Source organism: Perna viridis, chromosome 5, assembly GCF_037379345.1.
Source record: "Perna viridis isolate PV_CMFRI_1.1 ecotype Kerala chromosome 5, ASM3737934v1, whole genome shotgun sequence".
In the NCBI taxonomy this organism is placed as follows: Eukaryota; Metazoa; Mollusca; class Bivalvia; order Mytilida; family Mytilidae; genus Perna; species Perna viridis.
This window is the reverse complement of record NC_142449.1, coordinates 36,885,604-36,911,089: the sequence shown is the minus strand read 5'-3', so window position 1 is coordinate 36,911,089 and position 25,486 is coordinate 36,885,604. Positions and strand designations below refer to the sequence as shown.

The 25,486-nt window shown below is 32.5% G+C and overlaps 1 protein-coding gene and 1 long non-coding RNA gene across 8 annotated transcripts in view; one reads left to right on the top strand and one right to left on the bottom strand.

Annotated features, from left to right (window-relative positions):
- The window catches only part of LOC148617305 (uncharacterized), a 38,197-nt gene extending 18,897 nt beyond the window's left edge, over positions 1-19,300 (bottom strand). The window contains exons 1-4 of one of the 7 annotated variants that reach the window (XR_015922469.1): positions 19,198-19,300; positions 8,661-11,842; positions 8,302-8,349; positions 5,886-6,223 (exon numbers count right to left, since the gene is read on the bottom strand). Coding sequence is in view for 4 of the 7 variants with exons in the window: in XM_088584920.1 (XP_088441046.1) it covers positions 8,667-11,842; position 19,198 (3,177 nt within the window). In the remaining 3 variants the exon portion in view is untranslated. Of the gene's footprint in view, positions 1-5,885; positions 6,224-7,118; positions 11,843-18,571; positions 18,675-19,197 lie in introns of those variants that run through there. The other 6 variants (XR_015922470.1, XR_015922468.1, XM_088584920.1 and 3 more) reach the window with 6 other exon arrangements.
- Positions 14,348-24,888, top strand: LOC148617304 (uncharacterized). The gene is made up of 7 exons (XR_015922472.1): positions 14,348-14,449; positions 14,564-14,657; positions 15,559-19,075; positions 19,190-19,343; positions 21,680-21,814; positions 23,419-23,482; positions 24,365-24,888. It is a non-coding gene; the product is annotated as an uncharacterized LOC148617304 (long non-coding RNA).
- The last annotated feature ends 598 nt before the right edge of the window (positions 24,889-25,486 follow it).

The following is a 25,486-nucleotide window of genomic DNA, read 5'->3' as shown; positions in this document are numbered from 1 at the left end:
AAAAATTCCCAACGATGTTAGAACTGTCAAATTTGCAAAGCAACTTTTTTGGTCGTTCCCTCTGCGGGACTCGCCCTCATACCGCTGTGACATCTATGGCAACACCGCCTGCACTAAGTCCAGCACCCTAGACCACTCGACCAGCTAGGCTATATAAAAATACTTTCATGCTAGCTGAACAAAAGGGAAAAGTTTATATTTTTCTAAAAAATAGTGTATTAAGATGTTGGAATTCAACAATAACAGATAAATGTTCTATGTACATAAAATAGGGGTTTTCAGCCTGCCTGCTCTTGGAAATTATAACAATATATGTTTTGGCAGTATATACTTTAAGTTTCAATCTTTGACAATATAAAACATAGCACTTAAGACAGACTGTATTCAACAATCACAAGTTTACCATCAATTCAATAACGTAATAGCTTCTACCATAATCAAAATCATAGAATCAAAAGCTTTGCGATAATCGACAAAGGCACGAAATATTTTGTTCTAAATCTATACAAATCAATAAGACATTTCAATTAAAGATATGGTAAACAGTGCCATATCCTTTTCTAAAACCTGCGCTTGCTTTTCACATAGCAAACCTATACTTTGTAATTAATTAAGCAATTCATTATACAGTAAAAAGTTACAAAGTAAACAATTTACTATAGCAACTTAGTATTGAATTCCCCGTTGATTGTCAATATTTGTAGGATCATTTTTCTTTTTTGTAAAATGGACAGATAAAGTCCTTTGACCATCAGTATGTTATAATAACACTATCCAATACAAAATTAGATAATTTTACAGCATAAAAATACAGTCGCATATCATATCATTGCTACATTCTTTGCTATTTTTCAAAGATTTAATAGCATGAGCAACATTCTCTTGACGTAACAGTCTGGCAAAATTTCAAGCAGTATCCTTATCCTTTGAACAGTTGAAACCTTCTGAGTAGTATTTAGTTTTCATATCACAACTCAAACGTTATATATGTCAGAGCTTTCCGTGACTACACAGACTTTTTGTATCGAACTAGACTTCTAACAATTTGGCGTCTAGAACAGGGTTATGTTGCTACAAGATTGAAGTCATCACTACAGAATTTTACTGCTCGCCATCATGAACTCATTGATCGTTATGGTGTATCCATCTGTACCATGAAAACTGATTCGTTCATCGTGTCATAGTTTTCCTTTCCTCTTTCGTCTACCCCGGACTTTACTTTTTTTATGAGCAACTCGGCGGGTGTGTCTAGAAAAGCAAAGGACGCTTACCCTGCCGGTGCACTGGTCCATGCTCCCAGTTTCTAGTGGAGTCTGACTTGATCATTTGCTTTTGTTACTTTGTATGTATTATTTCAGTTACTTTATTTTCTTTGTTGTGTATGTCTGTTTTCCATGTCTGGTCTTTTTCCCTGAATTACATTCTTTTGATTGCCGCTATAACCTTGGTTCCCTTGATTACTCTTTCAGAACACTGTGTTCTATATATTATGGTTTCATTATCGCTGTTAACCTCGATCACGTACATTCATAATTGCTGATTTATTATTTGCAATTAAATAAAAAACATATAAAGATTTGGGTCATAAAACTCGTTGTGCATGTGGGTTATTTTGTTTGCTCAATCTGATTAGAATACGGAATCGTATATGTGTCAAGTTGTTTTTATGGGATTTTATTTTAATTAGATTGTTAGACTTGTTCATCTCCCGGTTGAAATTCAAGTATTTGAAATCTAGACTCATGAATAATGCCTCTTTTAGAACCAAGCGCGTAAAATTGTTCATCTCAAGACTTCTTATATTTTCTTGCAATGAGATCAAGGAAGTATATCAATCATTTATTACTTTAGTCTTCTTTACGAGGAAAAAGTGTTACTGTATCGCTGGTTAAATTACAACCATAGTAAAGGCGACGCTCTTTCTATCTCTTTGTCATTGTTTTTTTTTTTTTTCGGAACAAAAATGATTTATCGTAACAAATTTAAGCTTATTTTTAAACCTCACCACATGAAATGGCGAGGTATTATGTGATACGCTACGAAAATTTGCGTGTTCACCCATCCATCTGTCAGTCCCCCTGACGGTTTCCAGACGACTACTTAATTGAGAACGGACCAATTTTATTTTTTTTGAAACTTTGCAGTTGTTTAGTATCATAAAATATAGGTTTAGTTCAATTTTCAGCAAAAAAGTGTTGTTTTCGAGTTAGGCCATTTTGAATATTTTTCCATTCCCTTTCCTTTCACCATAACGTGACAGGGTATTACATAATGTTCCATTGATGTCTTATATTAGGTCTAGAATTACAAATTTACCATAAAAACAATGAAATTGGAAAGAGGTAAGATAAAATAAGATGACAAAAATTAATTATAATGCAAAAAATGCAGGTTATTCATGACATTTGTCCCCTTAATCTCAGCCCTTAAGCATGAAAATGTGCTATCTAGATGTCAAATTTCTTTGATTTGATCTGTTTCCTGGGTTGAAAGGCCTCGACCGCAAACTAAGATATATCACATATCACTGACCTCGAATGACAGTCACAACGCGCCTTAAATTCTTCATTTATTCAGAAATTGCTGTTCTTAATTTTAATAATTAGATAGAAAAAACTTTAAATGAATGAAATGATGGTTATGAACAAACCTACAAAACATTTCATCTGACTCATGGTAAAATACTCTTATTAGGATTTACTTCTACTGAAGGTCAAAATTTTTGGCATATATTTTAAGAATTGTAGCAGATAGGGTAAAGTTTTAATTGGAACATTGATATTTTTTAAATACGTTTTAATTTTCGCGCTGTACTTATATGCTATTTTCGCGGTGGACTGAAAATAATACTCGCTAAATTATTTTTGACTTTGACTTTTAACTTTGAAACACTTATCACATTTTAAACAGCGAAAATTGATACCCGGAAGTATGTGCATTTGACAGAATCCGCGAAAATTAGCAACAGCGAAATTTAATACTTCTGCAGTATTCTTTAGGCAAAGAAATGACTCCATAAGTTTTAATATGACAACACTTAAATCATCAAAAAGACGTGAATACCAAACCCTCAGATAAGCAGTCCTGCAAAGATGCGGGGATAACGTAATTCCAAGAGAAACAGGCACAACATTAAACTTACATTGCAAACTCGGAGATACATGGAAAATGTCACTCGAACATTTTGGATGGATAAACGCTATTTTGTATGCCTATTTTATTGCTTTTGAATAACAGAATAATGAAGGTCGTTTAGATATTTGCAATAAACGGTCACTTCATTTTTTTAAAGATAAGTAGCTATATTTTTGGTACATATTTGGTTGAAAATAGGGTACCATGTTTAGAACAAAATTCAAAATTCATTTTCTAAGCGGCAAAGACACTACAAATAAAAGAAATCCAAGATCGAAACATCAGAGTAATCAAGTGAACCAACATTCTAGCGGAAATCTAGAGACAAAGACCTGACAGGGAAACAGACACACACAAAAAACAACTTCGACTCCACTAAGAACTGGAAGTATGAACCTTATGTAGTGGTAGGGTATTTGTCCTCTGCTTCCTTCGGGGAACATACACAGGGTCTAATCTAGATATCGACAAGGAGAATTTTTAGTAAATCCTGTTTTGAAAATAATAATGTTGACATTTTTTGTCTATGAGATTATCACCAAAACTTCTCCCTGTCAAAGAAGACATTGGATTTCTGTCAGGGTGGGTAAAGGCTGTGAGGTCTTGATGAAAGTTTTATGTAGGTCAATGAGTACCAATGATACATCAGTTTTCAAAAACCCCGATGTACAGATGAGTTCAGTTCTAGCATTTCAGGGAAGCTGTCGGAAAAGTGGGCTCTAGGACAGTTCTAAAAGTAGCAAAGAACAGTTCTACAGCCTGCCCTTCTTACAGTTGCTAGCACAACCGGCTCTTCGAGAACAGTACTAGTAATAGAGCTAGCTCTACGACAACAGTTGTACTAGTAGAGCTTCTAGACTCACCGCTGTAAAAGATTATTATCAGAATACAACAGCACTAAAACCTATGATTTTTAAACTCTATATTTCTATTCTTCATATTCAGTGAAAACCCAGACTCAAAAACATAATACATCGTTGTTACTAAAAAAAAAGACGATTCACCTAGATATATCACATTCAATACTTCTGGGGTTCTTTGGATGTCGCGGCGATTGTTCGTACTCAGAATTCATCAAAATATCCAAAATGCAAAAAAAAAAATATGGGATTTTCGTCTTTCCCGTAAAAAAATCACATAAATTCCACTATACAAGTTATTGCTCATCTAAAACGTCACACATTTACTATCATTCGATAGATAATTCAACTTTCAACATAAATTAAACACGAAAAAGCTAAAATTTAAAAAAAAAATGCTAAAAATATTACCCCTACCCCTAGAAAACTGGTTTCAGCATCAAACAGAAATCTCATTCACAGCATACCGACACTGTAAATGTAAAACTCATATTTTAGCCTCCTCAATTAAGATAATGATGTACCCACCATATCTGATCAATCCCTGATATTTTTCTTTAAGATTACAATCACTATAAAATCAAAAACATGGGAAGTTTAAAAATTTCTTCTATATCACCCATATGGTAATTTTTTTTCAGAATACAATAGTTTAAATCAGCTTTGGTGTGATACAGTACATTTATATAGCGTCTAAACTTCCAATGAGCCTAAGTAAAAAAATATTTGAACTTTTTTCATATCAAGTTAGGTGAAAAATTGTCAACTCTACCCATAAAAAAATACCTCAACATGAACTAAACTGTTCATTTTTAGCATATAAACGGTGTACAAACGACATGTTAGGTAGAATTGTTTTATTATCAATGTATCCAACATATATGCTCATTTCAGGCGCATATTTTCAGTTTCAATGTAACAATGAGTTTTTTTTTTTAAAAGGGAAATTTCGGAATTTCATATCTTTGCAGAGAAAATAGGCCAATAACAATACTGACACAAATAGGAGGAATGTGGGTCCATTTCGCATATGCCCATTGGAATATAATTTTTTAAATCTACTTGTTTTTGAAAAGAATGACATACTACTGAACATTTCAAGTATTGTTTTAAATACTTTTTTTCAAGCTGAATTTTTATACCAAATTTCATATCGTTCTTAAAGGATTGCCGGTATATTACGGGATATCAGTGAAACGTTTAAAATACTCAAACGTCTGAAGGCGAAGGAATGATACAAAGAAGGGGCAATGTAGGCATGAGACAAGAGCAATGTTTTTCGTCATAGAGATGTTTGTCATATGTTTCTATAGAATAGGATGTTCCTACCGGTAATACGTGTTTTCAAATTTAATGTTACGTGTATACTCCTGGTGAGCAAAACATCTGTTAACCCATAAATTTAGCAAGTGTAACCATGATAACTGTTCTGTTCAGTTTCTATTATTTGAGGCATAAAGAAGACGAAGTTAATTTCCAAAACGAATTTCTGTTATTAAAGAACGAAAAGCGAAAAAAAAACCGCATACAACTAAACTGTAAAATAAAATTGTAGTTAAATTGTACATCATATCTGTACACCCTGTTATACATAATAAATCATAATGCAGACCTAAAAACCAATAACATCACACCAATTATATTTACAGTTTTACATAATCCCAATAAACATGTCAGTGCGTATATTTGTTGGTAGTCGAGGTTGGTAAAGCGTGTTTGATTTTTTTTTATTATTGGCATTATCTTAGTTCTTATTAAATTATCCAAGTTTGACGCTACATTATAGAATCATTTTGTAACTTCTCTATTGTTTTTGTTGAAATCCATCTGATATGTATGAATGAATAATAATAATAATAATAACTTCTATCTTAATGATTCACATCTTACTGGTTTTGGAACTTTGAAAATTTTATTTCACTAAAGGTCTCACATAGTACAAATAATATAAACAAACATAATGCATGAGTACCAACGTAAATATAACTATACTTTAATATTGACATGATAATTATACAAAATTTTGATATAACTACAAGAATAAATTATCTTTGCTATTTAATAATTCAGTGAAACTAAAAACATTTTTAATTTTACATACCTCTGCACCAGTTAAAAACTTCTCTCATCATTGGAAGAGATATACAACTAAATACGCATTGATTCATTGAAATTTAACAAGCCAATTCTTCATTAAGTTGCGTCTTAAATCCAATGGTATTACAGTTCTAAATATACAAAAAGACATGAGTATTCTATATCAAGTTTTTCTCCATATAAAACGCAATTTGGTGTATACTTTTTTTAAAAAAACTTTTTACAATATATTTACGAAATTCTATCTGTAAAGAATATTTTAAGTCAACTTTTTCGTAACCCCAACTGGTAGCTCCATATAATAGTAGTATGGGTGCAAACCATTGTATTAAAATATCTATTGGCAAGCATAATTTTCTTTCTTCGAAAAAAAAATACTAAACAGCTTTCCAGGCTTAGCTGAACAAAAGTGAAAAGTACATTTTTTCTACAAAAAATTATACATGTACTATACTCGACGTCACATACAACACATTTTCGAATTGAAGCTCTACTTTTTAAACCGTCGAGACTTACCGCTAGAGTAGTCTCTCTTTTATTTAATATGAAGATAGTTCGCATATATGCATGACGTGTTGGTACCAACGAGTCGCTTATTAGCTTAAATCACGCGTAACAAATCCTTACGGGAAAATCCCATACTAATATCTGCCATGTTGGTTTCTACGGGACGATTTGTTTACAAACGAAGTTCGTAAGTTCCCGTCGAACTCCGGTGACAATCGTCTGCTTGATCAACTTCTCGGTATTGTACGTTGTTCGCGTAAAATAAATCCGAGATATCCGAAATAACACCGAAATGCATTCTGGGTTCTTCGATTTTTGGACAAACCATTTAAACGTAAACAACATCTAATAGCAACCCGATCACTGTAAACATGGCCGACTTTTTACAATGTAAATATTGGCACCGACAATTAAAATCTGACCGGAATTTAACGATTCAATGTTTAGGGAGAAGCCGTTTGGCTAAACGAATGAGCAAGTCATTTAAGACAATTTAAACGACGGTAGGTGTCAATAAAGTCGTAGAAAATATTTTTATTCAAATTTTAACAGTATGTTATTTATGTTAATTCATCAATAACATATAAATGTTCATTATTGTACAAAAAAATAGGGTTTTCAGCCTGCCTCCTCTCGGAAATTATAACAATATTTATTTGGTCGTAATTTTTTTCAAGTTTCAATGTTTGACAATATAAACACATTGCATTTAAGGCAGACTGTATTTACCACAAATGACAGTCAAACGCATATAATAACAAATATAATTTGAAATAAACTCCAAAGTCATCATTATAAAATATCAAATGTGACATATTACATACATCACTGTAATCATTAAAAGCATGTGAGATCTTTGAAAAAAATAGAAATTAACAGAGGTGACAGGTTTTCACCTTGCCTCACATCAATGTTTGATGCAATATAAAGTCTGAACAATTAGAGCCATCTCTTACACATGATGCAGATTTAGGTTTAAGAAAATGTGTACAATAAGTTTACCATCGATTCTATTACGTAATAGATTCTACCATACTAAAACTCCGTCCATTACAATTAAAGCTTTGCGATAATCGACAAAAGCACAAAACATTTTTTCCAAATCTATACAAATCAATAAGACCTTTCAAATTAAAGATATGGTCGACAGTGTCATATCCTTTCCTGCTCGCTCTTCACATAGCAAACATACACTTTCTAAATAATTAGACAATCTATTTTACAATATACAAGTAAGCAATCTACCATTCCAACTTAGTATTGAATTCCCCAACATTTGCAGGATCACCTTTCTTTTTGTGAAATGGACAAAATAAAGTCCTTTGGTCATCAGTATTGTATAATACCACAATCAAATATAGAATTAGATAATTTTACATATACAGGAATAAGCTTCCTTGTCACATGCTTAAAAAAATCATAATTATCAAATTGTCGCTTTGTTATTTTTCAAAAATTTAAGAGCATAAACAACTTTCTGTGTTGCAGAATTTTCAACAGTATCCATGTCAAAACCTTCCGAGTAGTATTTTTACCTATATCACAACCTTCATTTAATAATTGGATAAGTGGTTCGGAGACCACGTAGTTTGTTAATTATTGCTTTTGATGCTCATCAAATTGATTTTAATATCATTTATAATAAAGTGTTAAACGACCTCTATAAAAGCACATATTATTTTGTACTTGACATAACACTCACTATTAAAATGCAGTATCTTCATGTAATTCCTGCAAGACTGACCCTTGACTGTAACGCAATAAACAACAGAAAAGAATTTATATACAGTATATAAGGATTATTTTTATTATTATGTTGCATATGTGATACATAGAGACTTTTTTGTTTAGGTAATTAAATTCAAGAATTTGAATGTCAGATGTTTGAAATGCGTTTGGCGATTTTCAAGAATAATCAAGGGAACTACGATTCTAAAAGTTCTGATCGAAATTCCATTTTTAAGATTTTTTTCTTTTTACAAAAGGTATATTTGCAATGAGCATGAACTATATTATGTATTTCCTAACAGGGCGTTCAATCTGTCCGTATATAATACCTACACATATTTATGACACAATGGAAGTCATGTCCTTGCAGTCTCCTATTGATATATATTGGACTTTATCTAAATATCTAAATGCCTGTGGTCCAACTACTTGCAGTGCTTCCGGTGTTTTCATTATATCCGGTATAGGAAGAGCTAATACAGATACTCTCAGACCGTATCTTATCATATCTGTGGTAACTGGTTCGGCGGTATCATTATCCACAATAGAAATCAAATCTGGGGTGCAACATAAAATCTCACGTTTTTCTCCTGTTACAGAGTCGATTCTTTGTGCAAGAAGATTTTCATTTTGAAATGTAACAACTATATATTGATCAGTAAATTGGTCTAATCCAGTAACATGTACATATCCTATGTTGAAACCTTCTGTTGTTTCTCTAATCACATCGACAATTTTACCAGAAATTAATCTACGCCCACCTTCTCGTATCACAACTGCTTCAACTGGGTCGACTTTATCTTTTCGAGAAGTCATTACGGCGGCTCCAAGATTCCATGCTCTGCTTATGGAGAACAGAACAGTTTTTTTTAGAACATCATCACGTGAAAGAACGGGAAGCATTACTGCACCACTGCATCCCATTTCTACTACAACTTTCCGAAAGAAATTCTCCAAATGTTTCGCTGATTCAGTAAACAGCGCAACAGTTCGTCTGCCTTTATCGTCTGCTAAGACTGCTGGATACGGTTTGGCGTCATAAATAAGTGGCCCAAACATTTGGAGTTCTGGAAAGGCTCTTCCCATTCCATCACAATCAAGAACGGGAAGTCCAGACGAAGCCCCGACCAAAAGAGGCTCAATAGCATTTAACCCTCCTATCTCGGCACTCATTACTGCAGATACCTTCCATTGGTTACCAATATTCTCTTGCAACTCTATTTGGTAGTCATTAATAAATGAAACGCCATTTTCTTCTTCAACATGGATACCTTCTCTGTTCCTAAGTTCTCCGTTTTGATACTGACCAACGGAGAACAAATCTATCATACACTGCATTGCAGAACTGATTTCATTGCTGACCAGTTTTTCTATAGAAACCCACGGTGCTCCCATAAAAGCAGGCTGGATGATAACATCGTCAGTCCTGTTTTCACGAGCAAAGAACATAATCGGATTTACAACCTTGATTTCTTTGCCGTCTTTTATGGCACGCTTTGCCAATAATTTTCCAAGATGCGGTGATCCACCACCACCACACCCCAGAATTCCAGCACCAATTGCAATACACTCAATGTCATAAAGTGATAGAATCCATTCGTTGTTTTCGTTGATGTAAGGTTCTGTTCTATTATAATGATCATTGTAGGTAGTCGGTTCTTCCAACTGCGAATATTCGAAGCTATTTGGTTCTTCCAATTGTGAATATTCGAAGCTATTTGGTTCTTCCAATCGTGAATCTTTGAAGGCATATGAATCGTCAATGATGGCAGCAGTTGACACTGACAACTTCATGTCACCTATGACTTCACATTGAATTCTAATTGCGTCCCCAGGCAGGTAATTTAATTGAGTATATGACAGCTCAAACACAGATATTGAGGTCAGGTCTGCTCCTCCTTCGATAGCTAAGTCTGTAGCTTTCTTGACTGCCATATCTTTCGCTTCAAGAACTGCCTTATCAATTAAGTTTTTTCTTATTTTCTTTCGGACATCTTCTTCAGATTCATTTTGAGATGTTGCAGTCTCTATCAAAACACGATGATCAATGTCTGCTGAATTTATATTTTTTGAAAGGTTTACTACTTGTTCAACAGCTCCAGATATTTGACTAAGTGCAGCACCAACTGCATTTGCAACTTGATAAAAATCAGGGAATATCAGTTCAGAAGCTCCGTCTAAACCTTTCGCAGGATCAAGAAGTATCCCTCCTCCGCCTACAAGAATGACCGGAAGTGGTTCAGATGACAATTTGACAAAATCAATTGCTGTTTCTACCATAGACTTTATTTTATCGTTACCAATCTGAACTAAATCCGATGACAAATCAGCTACATTATTCTTATTACCAAGTTCGGTATGTCCAGCGGCGACTGCCAGATCCGTAGCCGTCAGTAACTCTTGCTTACATGATTCAGGTTTTTCCTGAAATATAAAAGCTTCTTTGACAATGTTATGTCCTGCACTTCGTGGACCTATTTGAACGTTTAAATCATTATCATGCAGTTGTTGCTTTACATAGGATCCCCCGCCGAGTCCTATGCTGTAGATGTCAGGTATTCGGAAATTTGTTCTTGTTCCTCCGATTTTTACTTCTGTAGATGCTTCTCTTGGAAAACCCTTTCTCAAAATTCCTACATCAGTGGTTGTTCCACCGATGTCAACCACGACTGCATCTTTCACGCCGGATAAAAATGCAGCCCCTCTCATGCTATTTGTAGGCCCTGAAGCAAAAGTGCAGACAGGATGTTCAAGGGCATAATCTTCCCCAACAACAGTGCCGTCATTTTTTGTCAGAAATAACGGGCACCTTAGGTTCATGTTACTCATAACGGTTTTGAATCCAGCAACTGTGTTTTGGCAAAGATGTTTTAGACTTTCATTCAATATGGAAGCGTTTTCTCTTTCAATTAATCCTGCTTGGCCTATTTCATGAGAAAGACTTACACTCGCTTTTGGGTATGCTTTCTTTATTACCGATTTAACAAAAACTTCTTGTTCGTTACGTAATGGAGAAAATATTCCACAAACAACAAAGTTAAATATCCCTTTTTTGATGGACACTCCAACTACCTCTAATATTTCATCTTCATTTACTGATGATATCTCACTACCGTCAACATTGTAACCCCCATTGACAAAATAGCTTCCGCTGTCAATGCATCTAGCTAAGTCTTCGGGAAAATCGGCGAATGGCGGTACTCCTCTCGAAGCACTCCCACACAGTCGGATAACCGACACTTTTGTCAGATCCTTTCGTTGAACAACGGCGTTAACAAAATGCGTTGTCCCAATGTTAACAGCTCGTACAGCGATGGTCTTTCCCCTCTCACGTTTTTCGATGGCCTGGGAAATGGCAGATATGACCCCAGAGGTGATATCAGCCGTTGTCAAAGCTTTGGAAAATGCCAGGACAGTTGGTTTGTCACAGTTAGTTTGCAAAATGACTGCATCGGTATTGGTTCCTCCTACATCTACCCCTATCACTGCTTCAATTCTGTCATTCATGGTGGTCACTGAACAAGTAAATAAAAATATATGGATTATTTAAAACTACGTTTTGTTTTAATGTAGAAATGACGTTAATACTCTTCATGTATTTGTTTTGTTCAGTGAGCCACAACATATGCGTCCTTAAATGTTTTTATATGGTTGAGCGAATTTCAGGTAATTCAATTTAATGTTTTATGAAAATACACGTATATTGATGCATTTATGAACAAACCTTCAAAAAACTGTCTACTATATATTATAGTTTTACAATTCGCTGTTAGCCTCGATCGTATACATTTATTAATGTTTTTTACAGTTGCTGAGTTATTATTTTCAATTAAATCAAAAGATAACTTATTGCGCGTCATTCAATCTTAATTCAGGACTACTGTTGCAGTTCTTTAAAATATCTCTGGGTCATAAAATTCGTTGTTAGTGGATTTTTTAGTTGTTTGCTCAACCTGATTCAAAAACGCGACCTGATATACATGTGCCAAGTCTTTCAAGGTTATTTAATTATATTGTTTGTTTGTTCCCCCGACGGTTTCCGGGTGATAACTTGAGAACAGACCTATAATATTTTTTTGGGACTTTGCAGTTGTTAAGTACCATAAAATGCAGGTTAATAAGTTAAATAATTAGCATAATCCGAAAAGTAGTTTTTGAGTTTGGCCATTTTCAACATTTTGTCATTCCCTTTTCTTTCACCATTACTGGACGGGGTATCACATAATGTTACATTGATGGTTACAATAAAAACAATTAAACTAGGAAGAGTTAATATAAAATGAGATTTTAAAAAATCAATTTTTAACTTTAAACTGATATTTCTTCCGAAAGTGAATCAAGCTTTTAATTAAGCTATGGACTTATGTGGTGCTTTTATGTTGCGGGAGTGAATAAACTGACACTTCCAAGGAATGAAGAGTTCGTATATTTAAATTTTATTGGTCAAGATGACAAGATGACATCCCCTAAATGTGGTACAAGGATACTGATTGTAGTTAATGAAAACTTTCACATGGACAAACAGATCTCAGTAAGTATTGTAATATCGTATCCGGAATTTATACTGAACAGTACCCATAATTGATTCTGTAATTATGTATGTGACATAACGGAAACAAGCATGTTAGAACAAATTTGTGCACGGCAACATTGGTGTCATTAAAATCAAAGCCCATCGGCTCATAAAACCCACGAAAACATAACAAGTATGAACATGCATTCCAAATGAATGAAAATGAAATCAGACAAAACGTGTATTTTTTACCAAATAGCTGAGATTACAAAAGAGCGTCTTCCATACACTTCAACTAATAATCCAATACCCGGGAAAATTTATAACAGAAAATCAAAAACCAATAAAAACAAGAGAACAGACAACGTCACAGAGATAGCCAATCAATGAGAACTGAGCTGGATAAATGATAGATTACCAAAATACTCAGAAAAGAAAGAGTCGGAAAAGAAAAAGATTGTGAACTCAGTGTAATTAATTCATAAGTTGAGCCTATCACATTTATAATCGGAGAAATTGCCAGTACTGCAAATACGAAATACCGAATAGCAGCCAGACGCTAGACCAAAAACTGCCAATTATCAAACAAATACTATAAAGATGAGTGGGTTCAAGGGATTATCGTCATGGCTTTTCCACTCAATGAATAACTAAGTTAATATTTTGTCATCAGTTTAACGAAATAGCAAAACAAAGTTCTAAATGGTGTAATTCTTCAGTTTTTTATCTGCCATTGTCTTTAGTCTTTGAAAACCTGCATAAATGGCGAATAAAGCCCTCAGCGAACTGCATAATTTGTAAAACCGTTTATAATTACCAACACTTTTTATGGACTGCCTAGCATTAAAAAAAATTGGAGCAAAGTAAGAGAAATTTTAATCAAAATTAATTATGATAAAGAAATCACGTCGAAACATGTAGTTAAAGGATATAAATTAAATGATAAAAAACTATTGGGTCATCAACATTATATTCACCATTATTGATTTCACTATTTATAAGTATTATTACATGTCAAATCTGAGAGCAAAACATACTGAGATTCTTAGTCTTTTTAAGAATGAAATTAGTTAGTATGTCACTATCAACAAACTGAATACAGTATATCCAAGTTCGGGTAAATTACTTCGTATTGTGTAATGATCATAATTATGTACATGTAATCTTCCCTGTGATAGAGATGCCAATGCGATCATATATGGCCGCCATTTTGTTTTCTGGTAAAGAATTTGACTTAGTATTTCCGTTACCAAAATCCTTCTATTTCGGAGGTTACATTAGCTATGACCTTTTTTATGAATAAATATTTAATACAATACTTTTTGTAGTGAATATAAGTCTTGTTGTTTATAGTTCTCGGAACGGGGATAAATTATCGTCATTTTTGTAACGGTACCAATACGGATTTAACGTCGCGCGGCACGTTTTTTCAGCGGAGTATACGTTTTTCAAACATAAAAGTAAATATGTTCCTGACGTCATATTGAAATAAAAATAACACCCAATGAGAGCTTAGGATTTCAATATCTTTAGAATGGAAGTCGTTTTCGATACTTCCCAAATCGACCTTAAAATTTTGTTTTCAATACTTCGAAGAGAAAAAACTAAGGTAAATATACGGAGTACGGCTTAACGACATGCATATTCGAATTCTTCAAGTTTTTTTCTTTAAATTTAATTGTCTTTGCTCTCGATTTGTAATCAGGAACATATTTATTTTAAGCGTTGGAATAGGCGGCTATAGAAGGTTCGAGACACTTTTACCGTCATGGCTGAACCTGACCTAACGGAATCCGTTATCGATTCGCACTGTGCTTGTAAGTAAATTTGGAGTTTCTACATAGGATTTACGTCAATGACAATTTATTATTTAAAGAATAATGGGGTTTAAAATCTCTATTTTTCTCTTCTGCTACGAATATGATTGATTTACTACCGAATACGACATTTAGGAAAAGGGGGTGCTTGTTTACTTTTCTCCAACATTTTAATGCTCTTTAAATATTCAAGCAGTATTAAGTAAGTGTTTAGCATTTTGATAGGGAAAGAAATTCCGTCCTTAGTTGTTACTTGTACATTTTAGTGCATGTACATGTATTTAATTTTTTCAACTACTATATTCTCAACAGTCTATGGTGTTTTGATATATTATTATATAATTCAATTTGCTGGCTATGGTTAATGAATATTGTGAGTTATAGGCTAAAAACCACTAATTCCACTTCCCATAGGCTTCTATGCTAATTTCACAATATTCAATGGCTTCTCTGGACTTTACCTTAACTTTAACCTGCAGAGGACTATATATCAGCATGATTCTACATATGTCAGCTCACAATCCTCAGAATGGCATGTGGGGTTAGCAGACTTGCACTGCAGTACTGGTCACCGGAAGTGAAGTGTCTATAAATAGCATGGGAAATCCCAGTGTTTTCACAAGATAGGGGTATATTTAGAAATCATTATGGAGATTAGGCTTCACATCACAAGAAGCAAAATGCACCTATAAAATGTACAGAAATGTTTTTCCTTTCAGAAACTGTTTAAATTTTTTAAATGAGATGAGAACTTTTTTCACAGCACTATGAGGAACAGGGGTAATTTCTGTGTAGGACTATTTTTGCGTACGTTCCAAATGCTCATTGGTTGAATTGGTGGTCTGTAACCTATACTAATTGTTATAAACAAACCGTCATTGTTCTGTAATTATTTTATTAGCCACTGTTGAGTCAAGAACTACATGTATTACACTTGGAGAATTGTTAAAGGATGTATCAACAAGTACTCAATTGGACAATATTACTGATGAGTACTTGTTGGCAAATGGGATCACCAACGGGGAGATATATCAACTACTGACAGACAGAAACTATTCTGGTTAGTTCTTTAGTCAATCTTTTTATTGATAAGATTAATTTAAAAATAAAATGTACAGAAGGCTATAATCTAGATACAGTCATTTTAAAATTATTGAGCAATATTGAATTTGAGAGCAGTTTGTAAATTTTACTTTTTAATAATAATTCATTAAAGTTTAAGTAGAATTGTATTTTTGACAACATTTTTGACTACTAATTGAATCTTTTTGCTTGTTGAGCCTGGTTCTTTGTGGTCCCTTCTTGTTTCTTTCAGTTAACTGATGTTAATTCTTAATTCCTTTATGATGCTAATGAGTTCGCAAGACAATTTTGGATCTTCAAATGTGGATTGCTACCTGCTGCTGGACATCAGATTCATTTTTGTAACATTGTCGCTGGCCGACTTAAAGTGAAAGCACATGTTATGGAGGACATGCATATTTCATGTAGATGAGGATACACAAATAAATATTGCCAAGAGTTAGGGTGTAATTACATGCTGAATAGTATATATTGTAACACTAATACTAATTTCACAGTTTTGTAATGTTTTAGTTTCAGGTTGATGTTGCTGGTCAATGTCTAACCTTAAGAAAAATGTCTTCAAATGGCCCAACCAAGATGACATTAGTGTTGTTGAAAATTTTTTATTCAGATTTTGAGATCAACCCCAAGGACACCAGTGGTAGAACCTGGTTTTTAATACAGTTTGAATCTATTTGTTCTGAATATAAAAAGTATTATGATGAATATTTTTCCTAGGTCTTTGTGTATGACATGTACACTTATTGAAGACAATGAATATCTGTTATACTTTCAGTAGTACAATGAGTTTACCAATTTTTATCTATTTATAGCATCTAGTACATATACTAAATTAATGATCTTTTATTGTAAAGAATCCTTGGACTTTCCATATAGATGTACTTGCTGTTTTTATAGGAAAATCATAAGTTACATTGTAGGGAAATTGACCTCATGCATCATATCTGCTATCATAAAACGCATGTATTATTCTTAATTAAAACACCTAAAAAAATTAGATATTTTTTATGTCTTGACATAACTGTTCTAGTGGTTTTATCAGATTAATATTTTGAATATTAAATATCTTTTCTATTAAAATATCACACCATTTAAAAAACATACGGTCCGTTTCACTGCAAAAGTACTGCATTGACTCAATTTTTTATCTTGTCATGTTGTATTTACATTCTTACATGTGCACACTGATTTTTCCTGTAATTATTTCTTGCAATTACAACAGATATTCTTACTAACTGATATTTAAATAGATTTTTATATTTCTTTTTCATTAGATTTGGTTTGTCTTGACTCATTGTATGATCATGATGGCAGTTATATTTAAATATTGTCTTGATCAAGAAAAACAATAAATGAAGTAAAATCAATATTTCGCTCTACTTATTACTGCCTGAAGATGTAAAAACTTCACATACACACAAAAGAGCACCACTTACATTGCACAAATACAGTCGCTTACCAAAATAACATATATGATTATAGTGTAAAGCTATTATGGCAGAATCATGATATTTTGATTGAACAACTATTTTAAATCAATTCAGTCAGTAACCTTATAAAACTTGGTCAATTTTACATGAAAGCATCTGAAGCATTGGATAAAACAAGAAGTAAACATTAAAAAAAAAATAACCAGTTTGAAACTCACCATTTAAAAGTTCCTCACTTATCTTAGGATTTTTATAGTGTCTATTATAAAAATCCTTGATTTATCAAATCTATACATGTACATGTACTTTTACAACATTCAATTTAAAGTTAAACATGTAGTTTAAGAAAGAAAGATAAGAATGAGACGATTAAAATGATACCAAGATTGTAAAAATAGGTTGATTTTTAAGAAAGTTATTGCTGAAAATAAACTTTTCGGTTGCGAAATGGATATCAACGAGAGCAGCGGCCATTTTTATTCAAAATGGCGGCCTTTCCTTTCGTCTCTCATGTAATATACTACAGTACACAAATAAATAATGTCATAATACAGGAAATAACAAAACATGAAAGGACTAACTTACCGGTAAAAAATCTGGACTAAGTGAAAGAAACCAACTGTTGTCATAATTTGGCAGCCATCTTCATTCAAAATGGCTGCCATTTCTCCATGACGACATTCAAAACCAAAATAAGAAATTTGCTTACTCTATAACGACAATGCATGCCAATTTTCTTGACCATATCTTTACTACTTTTAAAGATATGATACATTAAGTGATATGGGTTATTAGTCTTATACTGATGCACTACAGATACTATAATGCCATTTTGCCATTACAGGCTGAAATGGTAGAAGTGGGATATAAAGTAGTTGATCAATCCGAAATTTTATGTTAAGATTGATTATTAACACTTCTATCTTGAAGAATTCTTGTAGTTCTCTTATGAATTAAGCCAAGAAACAAGTTTGTAGTAAGCATTTTTATTTTTTGGCAGGGGAAAAATGGTCATGGAGACTGTTTTCACCCTGTCAAAAAAGACTTGCCGTAGTACTTGGCTTGGTTATATTCCTAAAAGAGGAAAAGGCTGGATCATAATACATAGTAATTTCAATAAAACAACTCCATTCTTTGAGAAAATAAATGTTGAATGATTTCAATAATGGCTTCAGTATTTGCCTTCAAAAAATGGCTTAAAGTCATTTTCTGATTTCATTGCGAGTGGAAAAAAGGGGGAATGATTTTTGGACTTTAAAAATGTCATAACTTTGCAACCCTTTGTTCGATTTCAGTAAATGAGGGCTCAAAATGCTGGTCTAAAGAAGTTCTATCTATTAAACATAATATAATCACCACATTCCTTAAAAATTTAGACTCTCTACCTGTGATGCTTACTTAAGATTCTTGGAAGCAATCACGTTACGTCACATAGCTCCAATTTCATAAAGAAGATAAATATTAGGTAATCCAAAGAATAATGTTGCCAGTCAAGAATTACACTAAATCTCAATCAAAAGTCATGCAGTCAACTTTTAATTGTTCCTAATAATATTCGATCCAAAAGGAAACAATGTTATAATAATGTATGTTCTGCAGAATTTCTGTCATGGAATATTTTTTCCTTCAATATTATATTTGTTTCAGTAATATAAGGAGCTTATGTTATATTTTGATTGATATAACAGTTCTTCCTGATAAGCATGTAATTTTTACACCTGGCTGATTACTATTTAAATCAGAAGGGTTTTAATCAAGGGTTTATTATTGACAATTAATAGTGTTCGTTATGAGTTGGCGGTATTTACCTGTGCACAATACATGTAAGTAAAGCAAACATGGAAGCTGATATATATGGGAAAAAAACATTTATGTTCTTGAATGATGGATCTTCTGTTGAAGGTAAGTAAATATCTTAACAAATTAAGTTATGATATTAACCTGAATTTCAATGAAAAACTGTTTTACAATTTTGTTTACATGCAAACAAAGTGAATATTGTGACTAATTCTATAGATAGATACTTCAGGTGACCACCTTCCGAATTGAAGAATGTAGTAAAAGGGCAGATAACCCAACGGTAAAGTTCGACTAAATCAGCTGATTCCGATGGGTCGTGCTTCACGTGGATACCTAAATTGTTATTTATTTGTTATACGCACTAGACAAGGTAAGTTAGTTGTTTCTATTTTATTTTATTTATAGTTTATAAGTATTACTTATAATTGTAAACGGTTGACAATCTTTAAATATTTTAAAATTATGATTTTGTGGTAAAAGTTTTATAGCTACTTCAGAAATACTACCGGAATTTATGTCTGCACCGGAAGGAAAGACAACCCTATTAAAAAAATGACTTCCTGCGTTGGTCTTTCGGTCTCAGTATCGTATTAATTTTCCCATAGACTTCTATAGTGAAGTGCATATTTTTAGGATTTTAAAAAAAAATATGTAAATTGATTCAATAAAACTTTCACTTATGTAGCATTTCTAAGGACATGTGCAAAAATAATTTCCCGCAAAGAAAATAGGGTGAGTCCACGAAGATTGGACAGAAAAGTAATCTTGAACTATAAATAGCCATTTTCCCTACTTTCACTTTCGTTTTGCACTCACCAAACCAACCTTTTCAGTGGAACATTTTTATGATATTATGTTAGATTTTCTTTTAAAAAAGTTCTTCATCTTACAGTGTGATGTTTGCTCTATTTTTTACGTCATTGTTCATATCTTTTCACAAAAACATTAGTTTGTAGAGAGGCAAAAAGAAAATGCACTATATTTTTATAGCATCCATGTTTTGACGTACACCTGCTCAGGGATATGCAATACGATACTGGTACCTATTACTAATAAACATTTCAATATAATCATAAAAGTTGTTGTTTTTCTGCTAGAGTATTCATTTTCTTACTGAAAATTCAGAATATCATTGCCCTGCTACAAACATGAGTTTTCTATTAAAATTTTTATATAGGTACCCTATTCCAGGCATAAGACTAATATCTCAATGTTAGCCAGAAAATATTACTTTTGATAAAAAGCTGCTGCATTAATCAACCTAAGCAACTTTGTGGTTTATTCTGACATGGTAGATACATGAGCTGTACTATGAGTTCCAAATCATTATTTAATCCCCACTTGTGAGTTCCATATATGGAAATATTAATATCCGAACCTCCTTATTTGTCTTTAACTCAAGGGAGCCTGTTGTTTAAAGTAAAGTATAATGACCGGTACAACCAACTGTTTTAAACTATAGATAAGGTCATTTCAATTATAATAAATCCAGAAAAAATTATACCAATATCATAGTTTTGAAAAAATATAGCTTTTCATATGCAGAAAATGCAGATTTTAAGCCAATTTGGTACCCCAGGCAGATACAAATGGACCTCAGTATGACAGGAAAATGACTTTTTCTTTAAAACAGATAGCTATGATGCAAGAAAAATAGTTTACTGGTATAAATATTATAATAACAATTGTCTGCTTTAAATACTTTTTGAAAGAATTCAGTTTTTATATGAAAAAACACCATTATTTTTCTTGCCGCATTAGAATCTGTCCATTTGAACCACCTAAAAAAGTCCACTAAAAAATTGGCTGTTGACTTTTGTGACATTTCTGTGTTTAAATCAACCACACAGTTATATGGCAACTCATTTCAGCTAGCTATTTGAAAGAAAAACAAAAAATAAAAAAAATATTCATTTTTTCATATATAAGAGGCAATGTATGGAAAATGACTACTTTCAAGTCCTAACCACATACTTAAAATGTGTTGTAACTTGAAAACTATCCTTTATGCAGGAGCATTACTTGCTTTAGGTTACCTGAATATAGATATGCTCATCATAAATAGTCAAGATAATAATTTTATTGAACTGATATCCTACAAATTCATGAAAACAAAATGCATTTCCAAATTTGGTAAAGATTAACCATAAATGCAAAAAAACAGAGCTACCATAAAAAATCAGGTTCAAAGGTTGGCTAATTCATCTTAACAGTGTTACCTGCATTGGGGTACTACTTTTTCAGCTGGTAAAGACCACTTGCTGAATATCCAACTTAACTTGAAAAACTGGCTTACTAGGTCTCAGTATCGTATTAATTTTCCCATAGACTTCTATAGTGAAGTGCATATTTTTAGGATTTAAAAAAAAATATGCAAATTGATTCAATAAAACTTTCACTTATGTAGCATTTCTGAGGACATGTGAAAAAATAATTTCCCGCAAAGAAAATAGGGTGAGTCCACGAAGATCGGACAGAAAAGTAGTCTTGAACTATAAATAGCCATTTTCCCTACTTTCACTTTCGTTTGCACTCACCAAACCTTTTCAGTGGAACATTTTTATGATATTATGTTAGATTTTCTTTTAAAAAAGTTCTTCATCTTACAGTGTGATGTTTGCTCTATTTTATAAGTCATTGTTCATATCTTTTGACAAAACATTAGTTTGTAGAGAGGCAAAAAGAAAATGCACTATATTTTTATAGCATCCATGTTTTGACGTACACCTGCTCAGGGATATGCAATACGATACTGGTACCTTCCTCATGTTTCACGTGCAGGACATAATCGTATGATTCAGTTGTGGAATAATTTTTTTAGGTTGACACTTTGAATTGGAGGTAAGAAGTAGATCAAATATAAAGCTATAACAGATACATACATTAAACAAGGATATCAAATAAGCACAATGGCCGTTTTTTTTCTTCAACAGGGTTCTTCTCTTTTGCAAATATTTTTTATAATATGCGCTTGCACTCAACGGCACTTCCAATAGACGATAATTTCTGTAAAAAAAATCCAGATTGAGTGTTTCATTAAAATATACTATTATGTACATGTGAAAAATTGATTTGGGAAATATGAGGTTAAGAGTTAACTCCCTTGGTTATAGTTTTTTTTTCTCTATGTATTGTTAAAACTTTTTGTGGATAAAAATCATCAAAATAATAAAAACTATATAAATATTTTTTACATACACTTGAAAACATTACATATACAAATTGAACACAAAGAAAAGGGGGGATTGGAAAATCACATCAATATATTAAATAACAATTGACAACTAGCATAAGTATACATCTTCATTGAAACATACATTGGCATGTTAAATAAATGCTGTTTTACAGAGTGTAGGTTATTTATTCAATAGAGGGGGTTTCAACTGGGATTGCCTTTCCTTTGTTACATTGCTTCCCTTGTTATTAGCAAAAATTATTAGAAATAAGTTATTTAAATTGTATATAAAGAAGATTACTAGTAAAATTTTATAATAAGAGTCATTTTTTACAGATAAACATGCTTCTAGTTATACCTTCATGACAATCTGGTTTTTCAATTATATCTGAAGTTTTGAAAATATTTCGAAAAGATATAGTAAATAAATATTACCTTAATGATAACATACTACATGGTTGATTTAATTGGATATCCATTGTGCACATCAACTGCATATAATACATGTAGACTATAGAAAGTATTTTTTATCAACAATTATACATTTTTTCCATAGATGTCAAACTGATGTGAAATAAACATAATTATAAAATATTACTGTCAATACATAGTCATGATAGTGAAATTTTAAAAATGAATTTTCATTTTCAATTAAAGTAAGTATCAGGGATCTCCATGGATCAAAATGAACACATGGCTTAATCTCTGGTTGGACACATTTTCATTGTGGCGCATGTCCTTTAACACAGAAAATAAATTGCCAAAGAAAGTATAATAGGTTGAACGAGACGTATTTAATAGCACAAGCTTCAACATAGAAATTTATAAATAACAGTTATGATAAATCTTTCTATCTGCACTGTCCAACTCATTTATACTAAGGTGAAGTTTTCCCTTCCCTATAGGCTTGAACACAGGTCCACAGCTCTAGAGGAATTAAAGTAGGTGTGGTCATTGTGTTGTTGCCATTATAACAGGTTTTTTTTATAATTTAACCACAATAACTTATGACAGGTATAGGTAATTAATAAGTAAGCGTAATTGGGAAATACATTGTTGATTTGTAATGTGTGACGCAAATTGTTGAATACAAGGTGCATGTCAAATGAACACATCACGCTTGTTTTGAATTCATGGCGCAAGGAAAGTAACACATGGCACAGCGCCATGCAAAAAGAGGTCATGAAGAACACTTAGTATGTATATATACAAATTATCATCAATATTAAGTATGGCTATTTTTCTTAGTGAAACAATCTTTTTTTTTCAGAAATACTTCACATTACATAGTATACGGAGATTCTACTTCAAAATGTTTGCTTTTTAGTCACTTGGTAAGGTTAAACATTTTGAAGTTATCTGAAAATTGAGATTAAAGAATCCAAATAATGTGTCTGGTTGGGTTGCCTACCTGTGGGCTGTTTCTTTGGTCTAGCACAAAAACAATCAGGCTCAGCTTCTCACACTTTTGTTTCATTGACCAATTAATAATTAATTTTGTATGTCAATTACATTCTAAATTTTGAATATATTTCTGTTGTTGTGCATGGATAGTTTAATCAATATAGCAAAATTTTACCACAGATTGCATTAAAATACTTTTAAGCTCTAATTTATAGCAAAAATAGAAACCTAATACATGTATAGTCTTACATAATCTATTTTGGGTTTACCATAAATATTTCAGATTTCCTTTGGATACGGGAGATAACTCTAAAGCTTATTAACTTGATAGAAACTCATAACAATGCCTTATATGATAAACTAAATTTAGAAATACTAAATATTTCAGCATTTATTAAAAAATCATCTACATATCAATACATTTTACAAATTGACAAAAAACGAAAAACTGACAAAAAAAAAACATGAATTTTACTGAGTAATCCCCCTTTATAAATAACTTTTTTTTTAATTTTAACATCCATTCATTTCTTTTCTTCTATACATTTGAGTCAAAATTCTATTAATTTCAATAAAAACAATTTATGTTTTAATTTGTGTAAGGTTAAACCTTATTTTGACAACTAAAACAACTTAAATACATGTACAGCTGAATTTATCTTGTTTGACAAGTTTTAAAGTGATAAATTTCATGAAGCAACCAATAAATCTATCATGTATGATATAATTTTTTTTATTTTATATGAAAACAATACAATATAGTATTTTTCTCCTTTCCATTGGTGATGTTTTTATTACATTCTTTATTGTAGATTGATACATTTCCTGTAGAACACGATACATTTCCTGTATTAGACCATACATTTCCTGCATAACACGATACATTTCCAGAAACAGTGGATTCACCTGATTCTCTGTTTGATCTAAGTGACACGTGGTCAGATGATTCATCCACTGTTGATGTCACATGCTGTACATCAGACGAAGGCAGTGTGGCAATTTCAGAATCAGATTCCAGTAGCTTTAATCTAGAATCACAAACACAATCAAATTTGTTTGATGATTATGATTATGATTATGACAGTCAACTGTGGTCTGATTCTGAATATGCTGTCAAACATGTAGCAGAATCACCTGGCATTTGTTTCAGTGACAGTGACTGTGCATCTCAGCCTTGAAACTGTTTACATAACCAACAGGAGGAAGTATCCTTCATTGATGCTGAAACCCAAATGCCACCTGATCTTCTTGCAGGTGTAAGTTTCAGTGATGCAGAAACTCAGCCTCCTTTTAGTTATGAAAATAATAAATTTAATAATAAAGAAAATTATACCTGGATATTAATTTATCAGAGTTTCTCATTAGTGTAAATTCCCTTTTTGGTGCCCCATAATTAAGTTCAGTGACGAGGAACATATGCATTAAATAATTAAAAGTTGACATTCAGAGATTCAGCCGTCTAAGACTAAAAACCACTAATTCCACTTCCCATAGGCTTCTATGCTAATTTCACAATATTCAATGGCTTCCCTGGACTTTACCTTAACTTTAACCTGCAGATGACTATATATCAGCATGATTCTACATATGTCAGCTCACAATCCTCAGAATGGCATGTGGGGTTAGCAGACTTGCAGTGCAGTACTGGTCACCGGAAGTGAAGGGTCTATAAATAGCATGGGAAATCCCAGTGTTTTCACAAGATAGGGGTATATTTAAAAATCATTATGGAGATTAGGCTTCACATCACAAGAAGCAAAATGCACCTATAAAATGTACAGAAATGTTTTTCCTTTCAGAAACTGTTTAAATTTTTTAAATAAGATGAGAACTTTTTTCACAGCACTATGAGGAACAGGGGTAATTTCTGGGTAGGACTATTTTTGCGTACGTTCCAAATGCTCATTGGTTGAATTGGTGGTCTGTAACCTCTA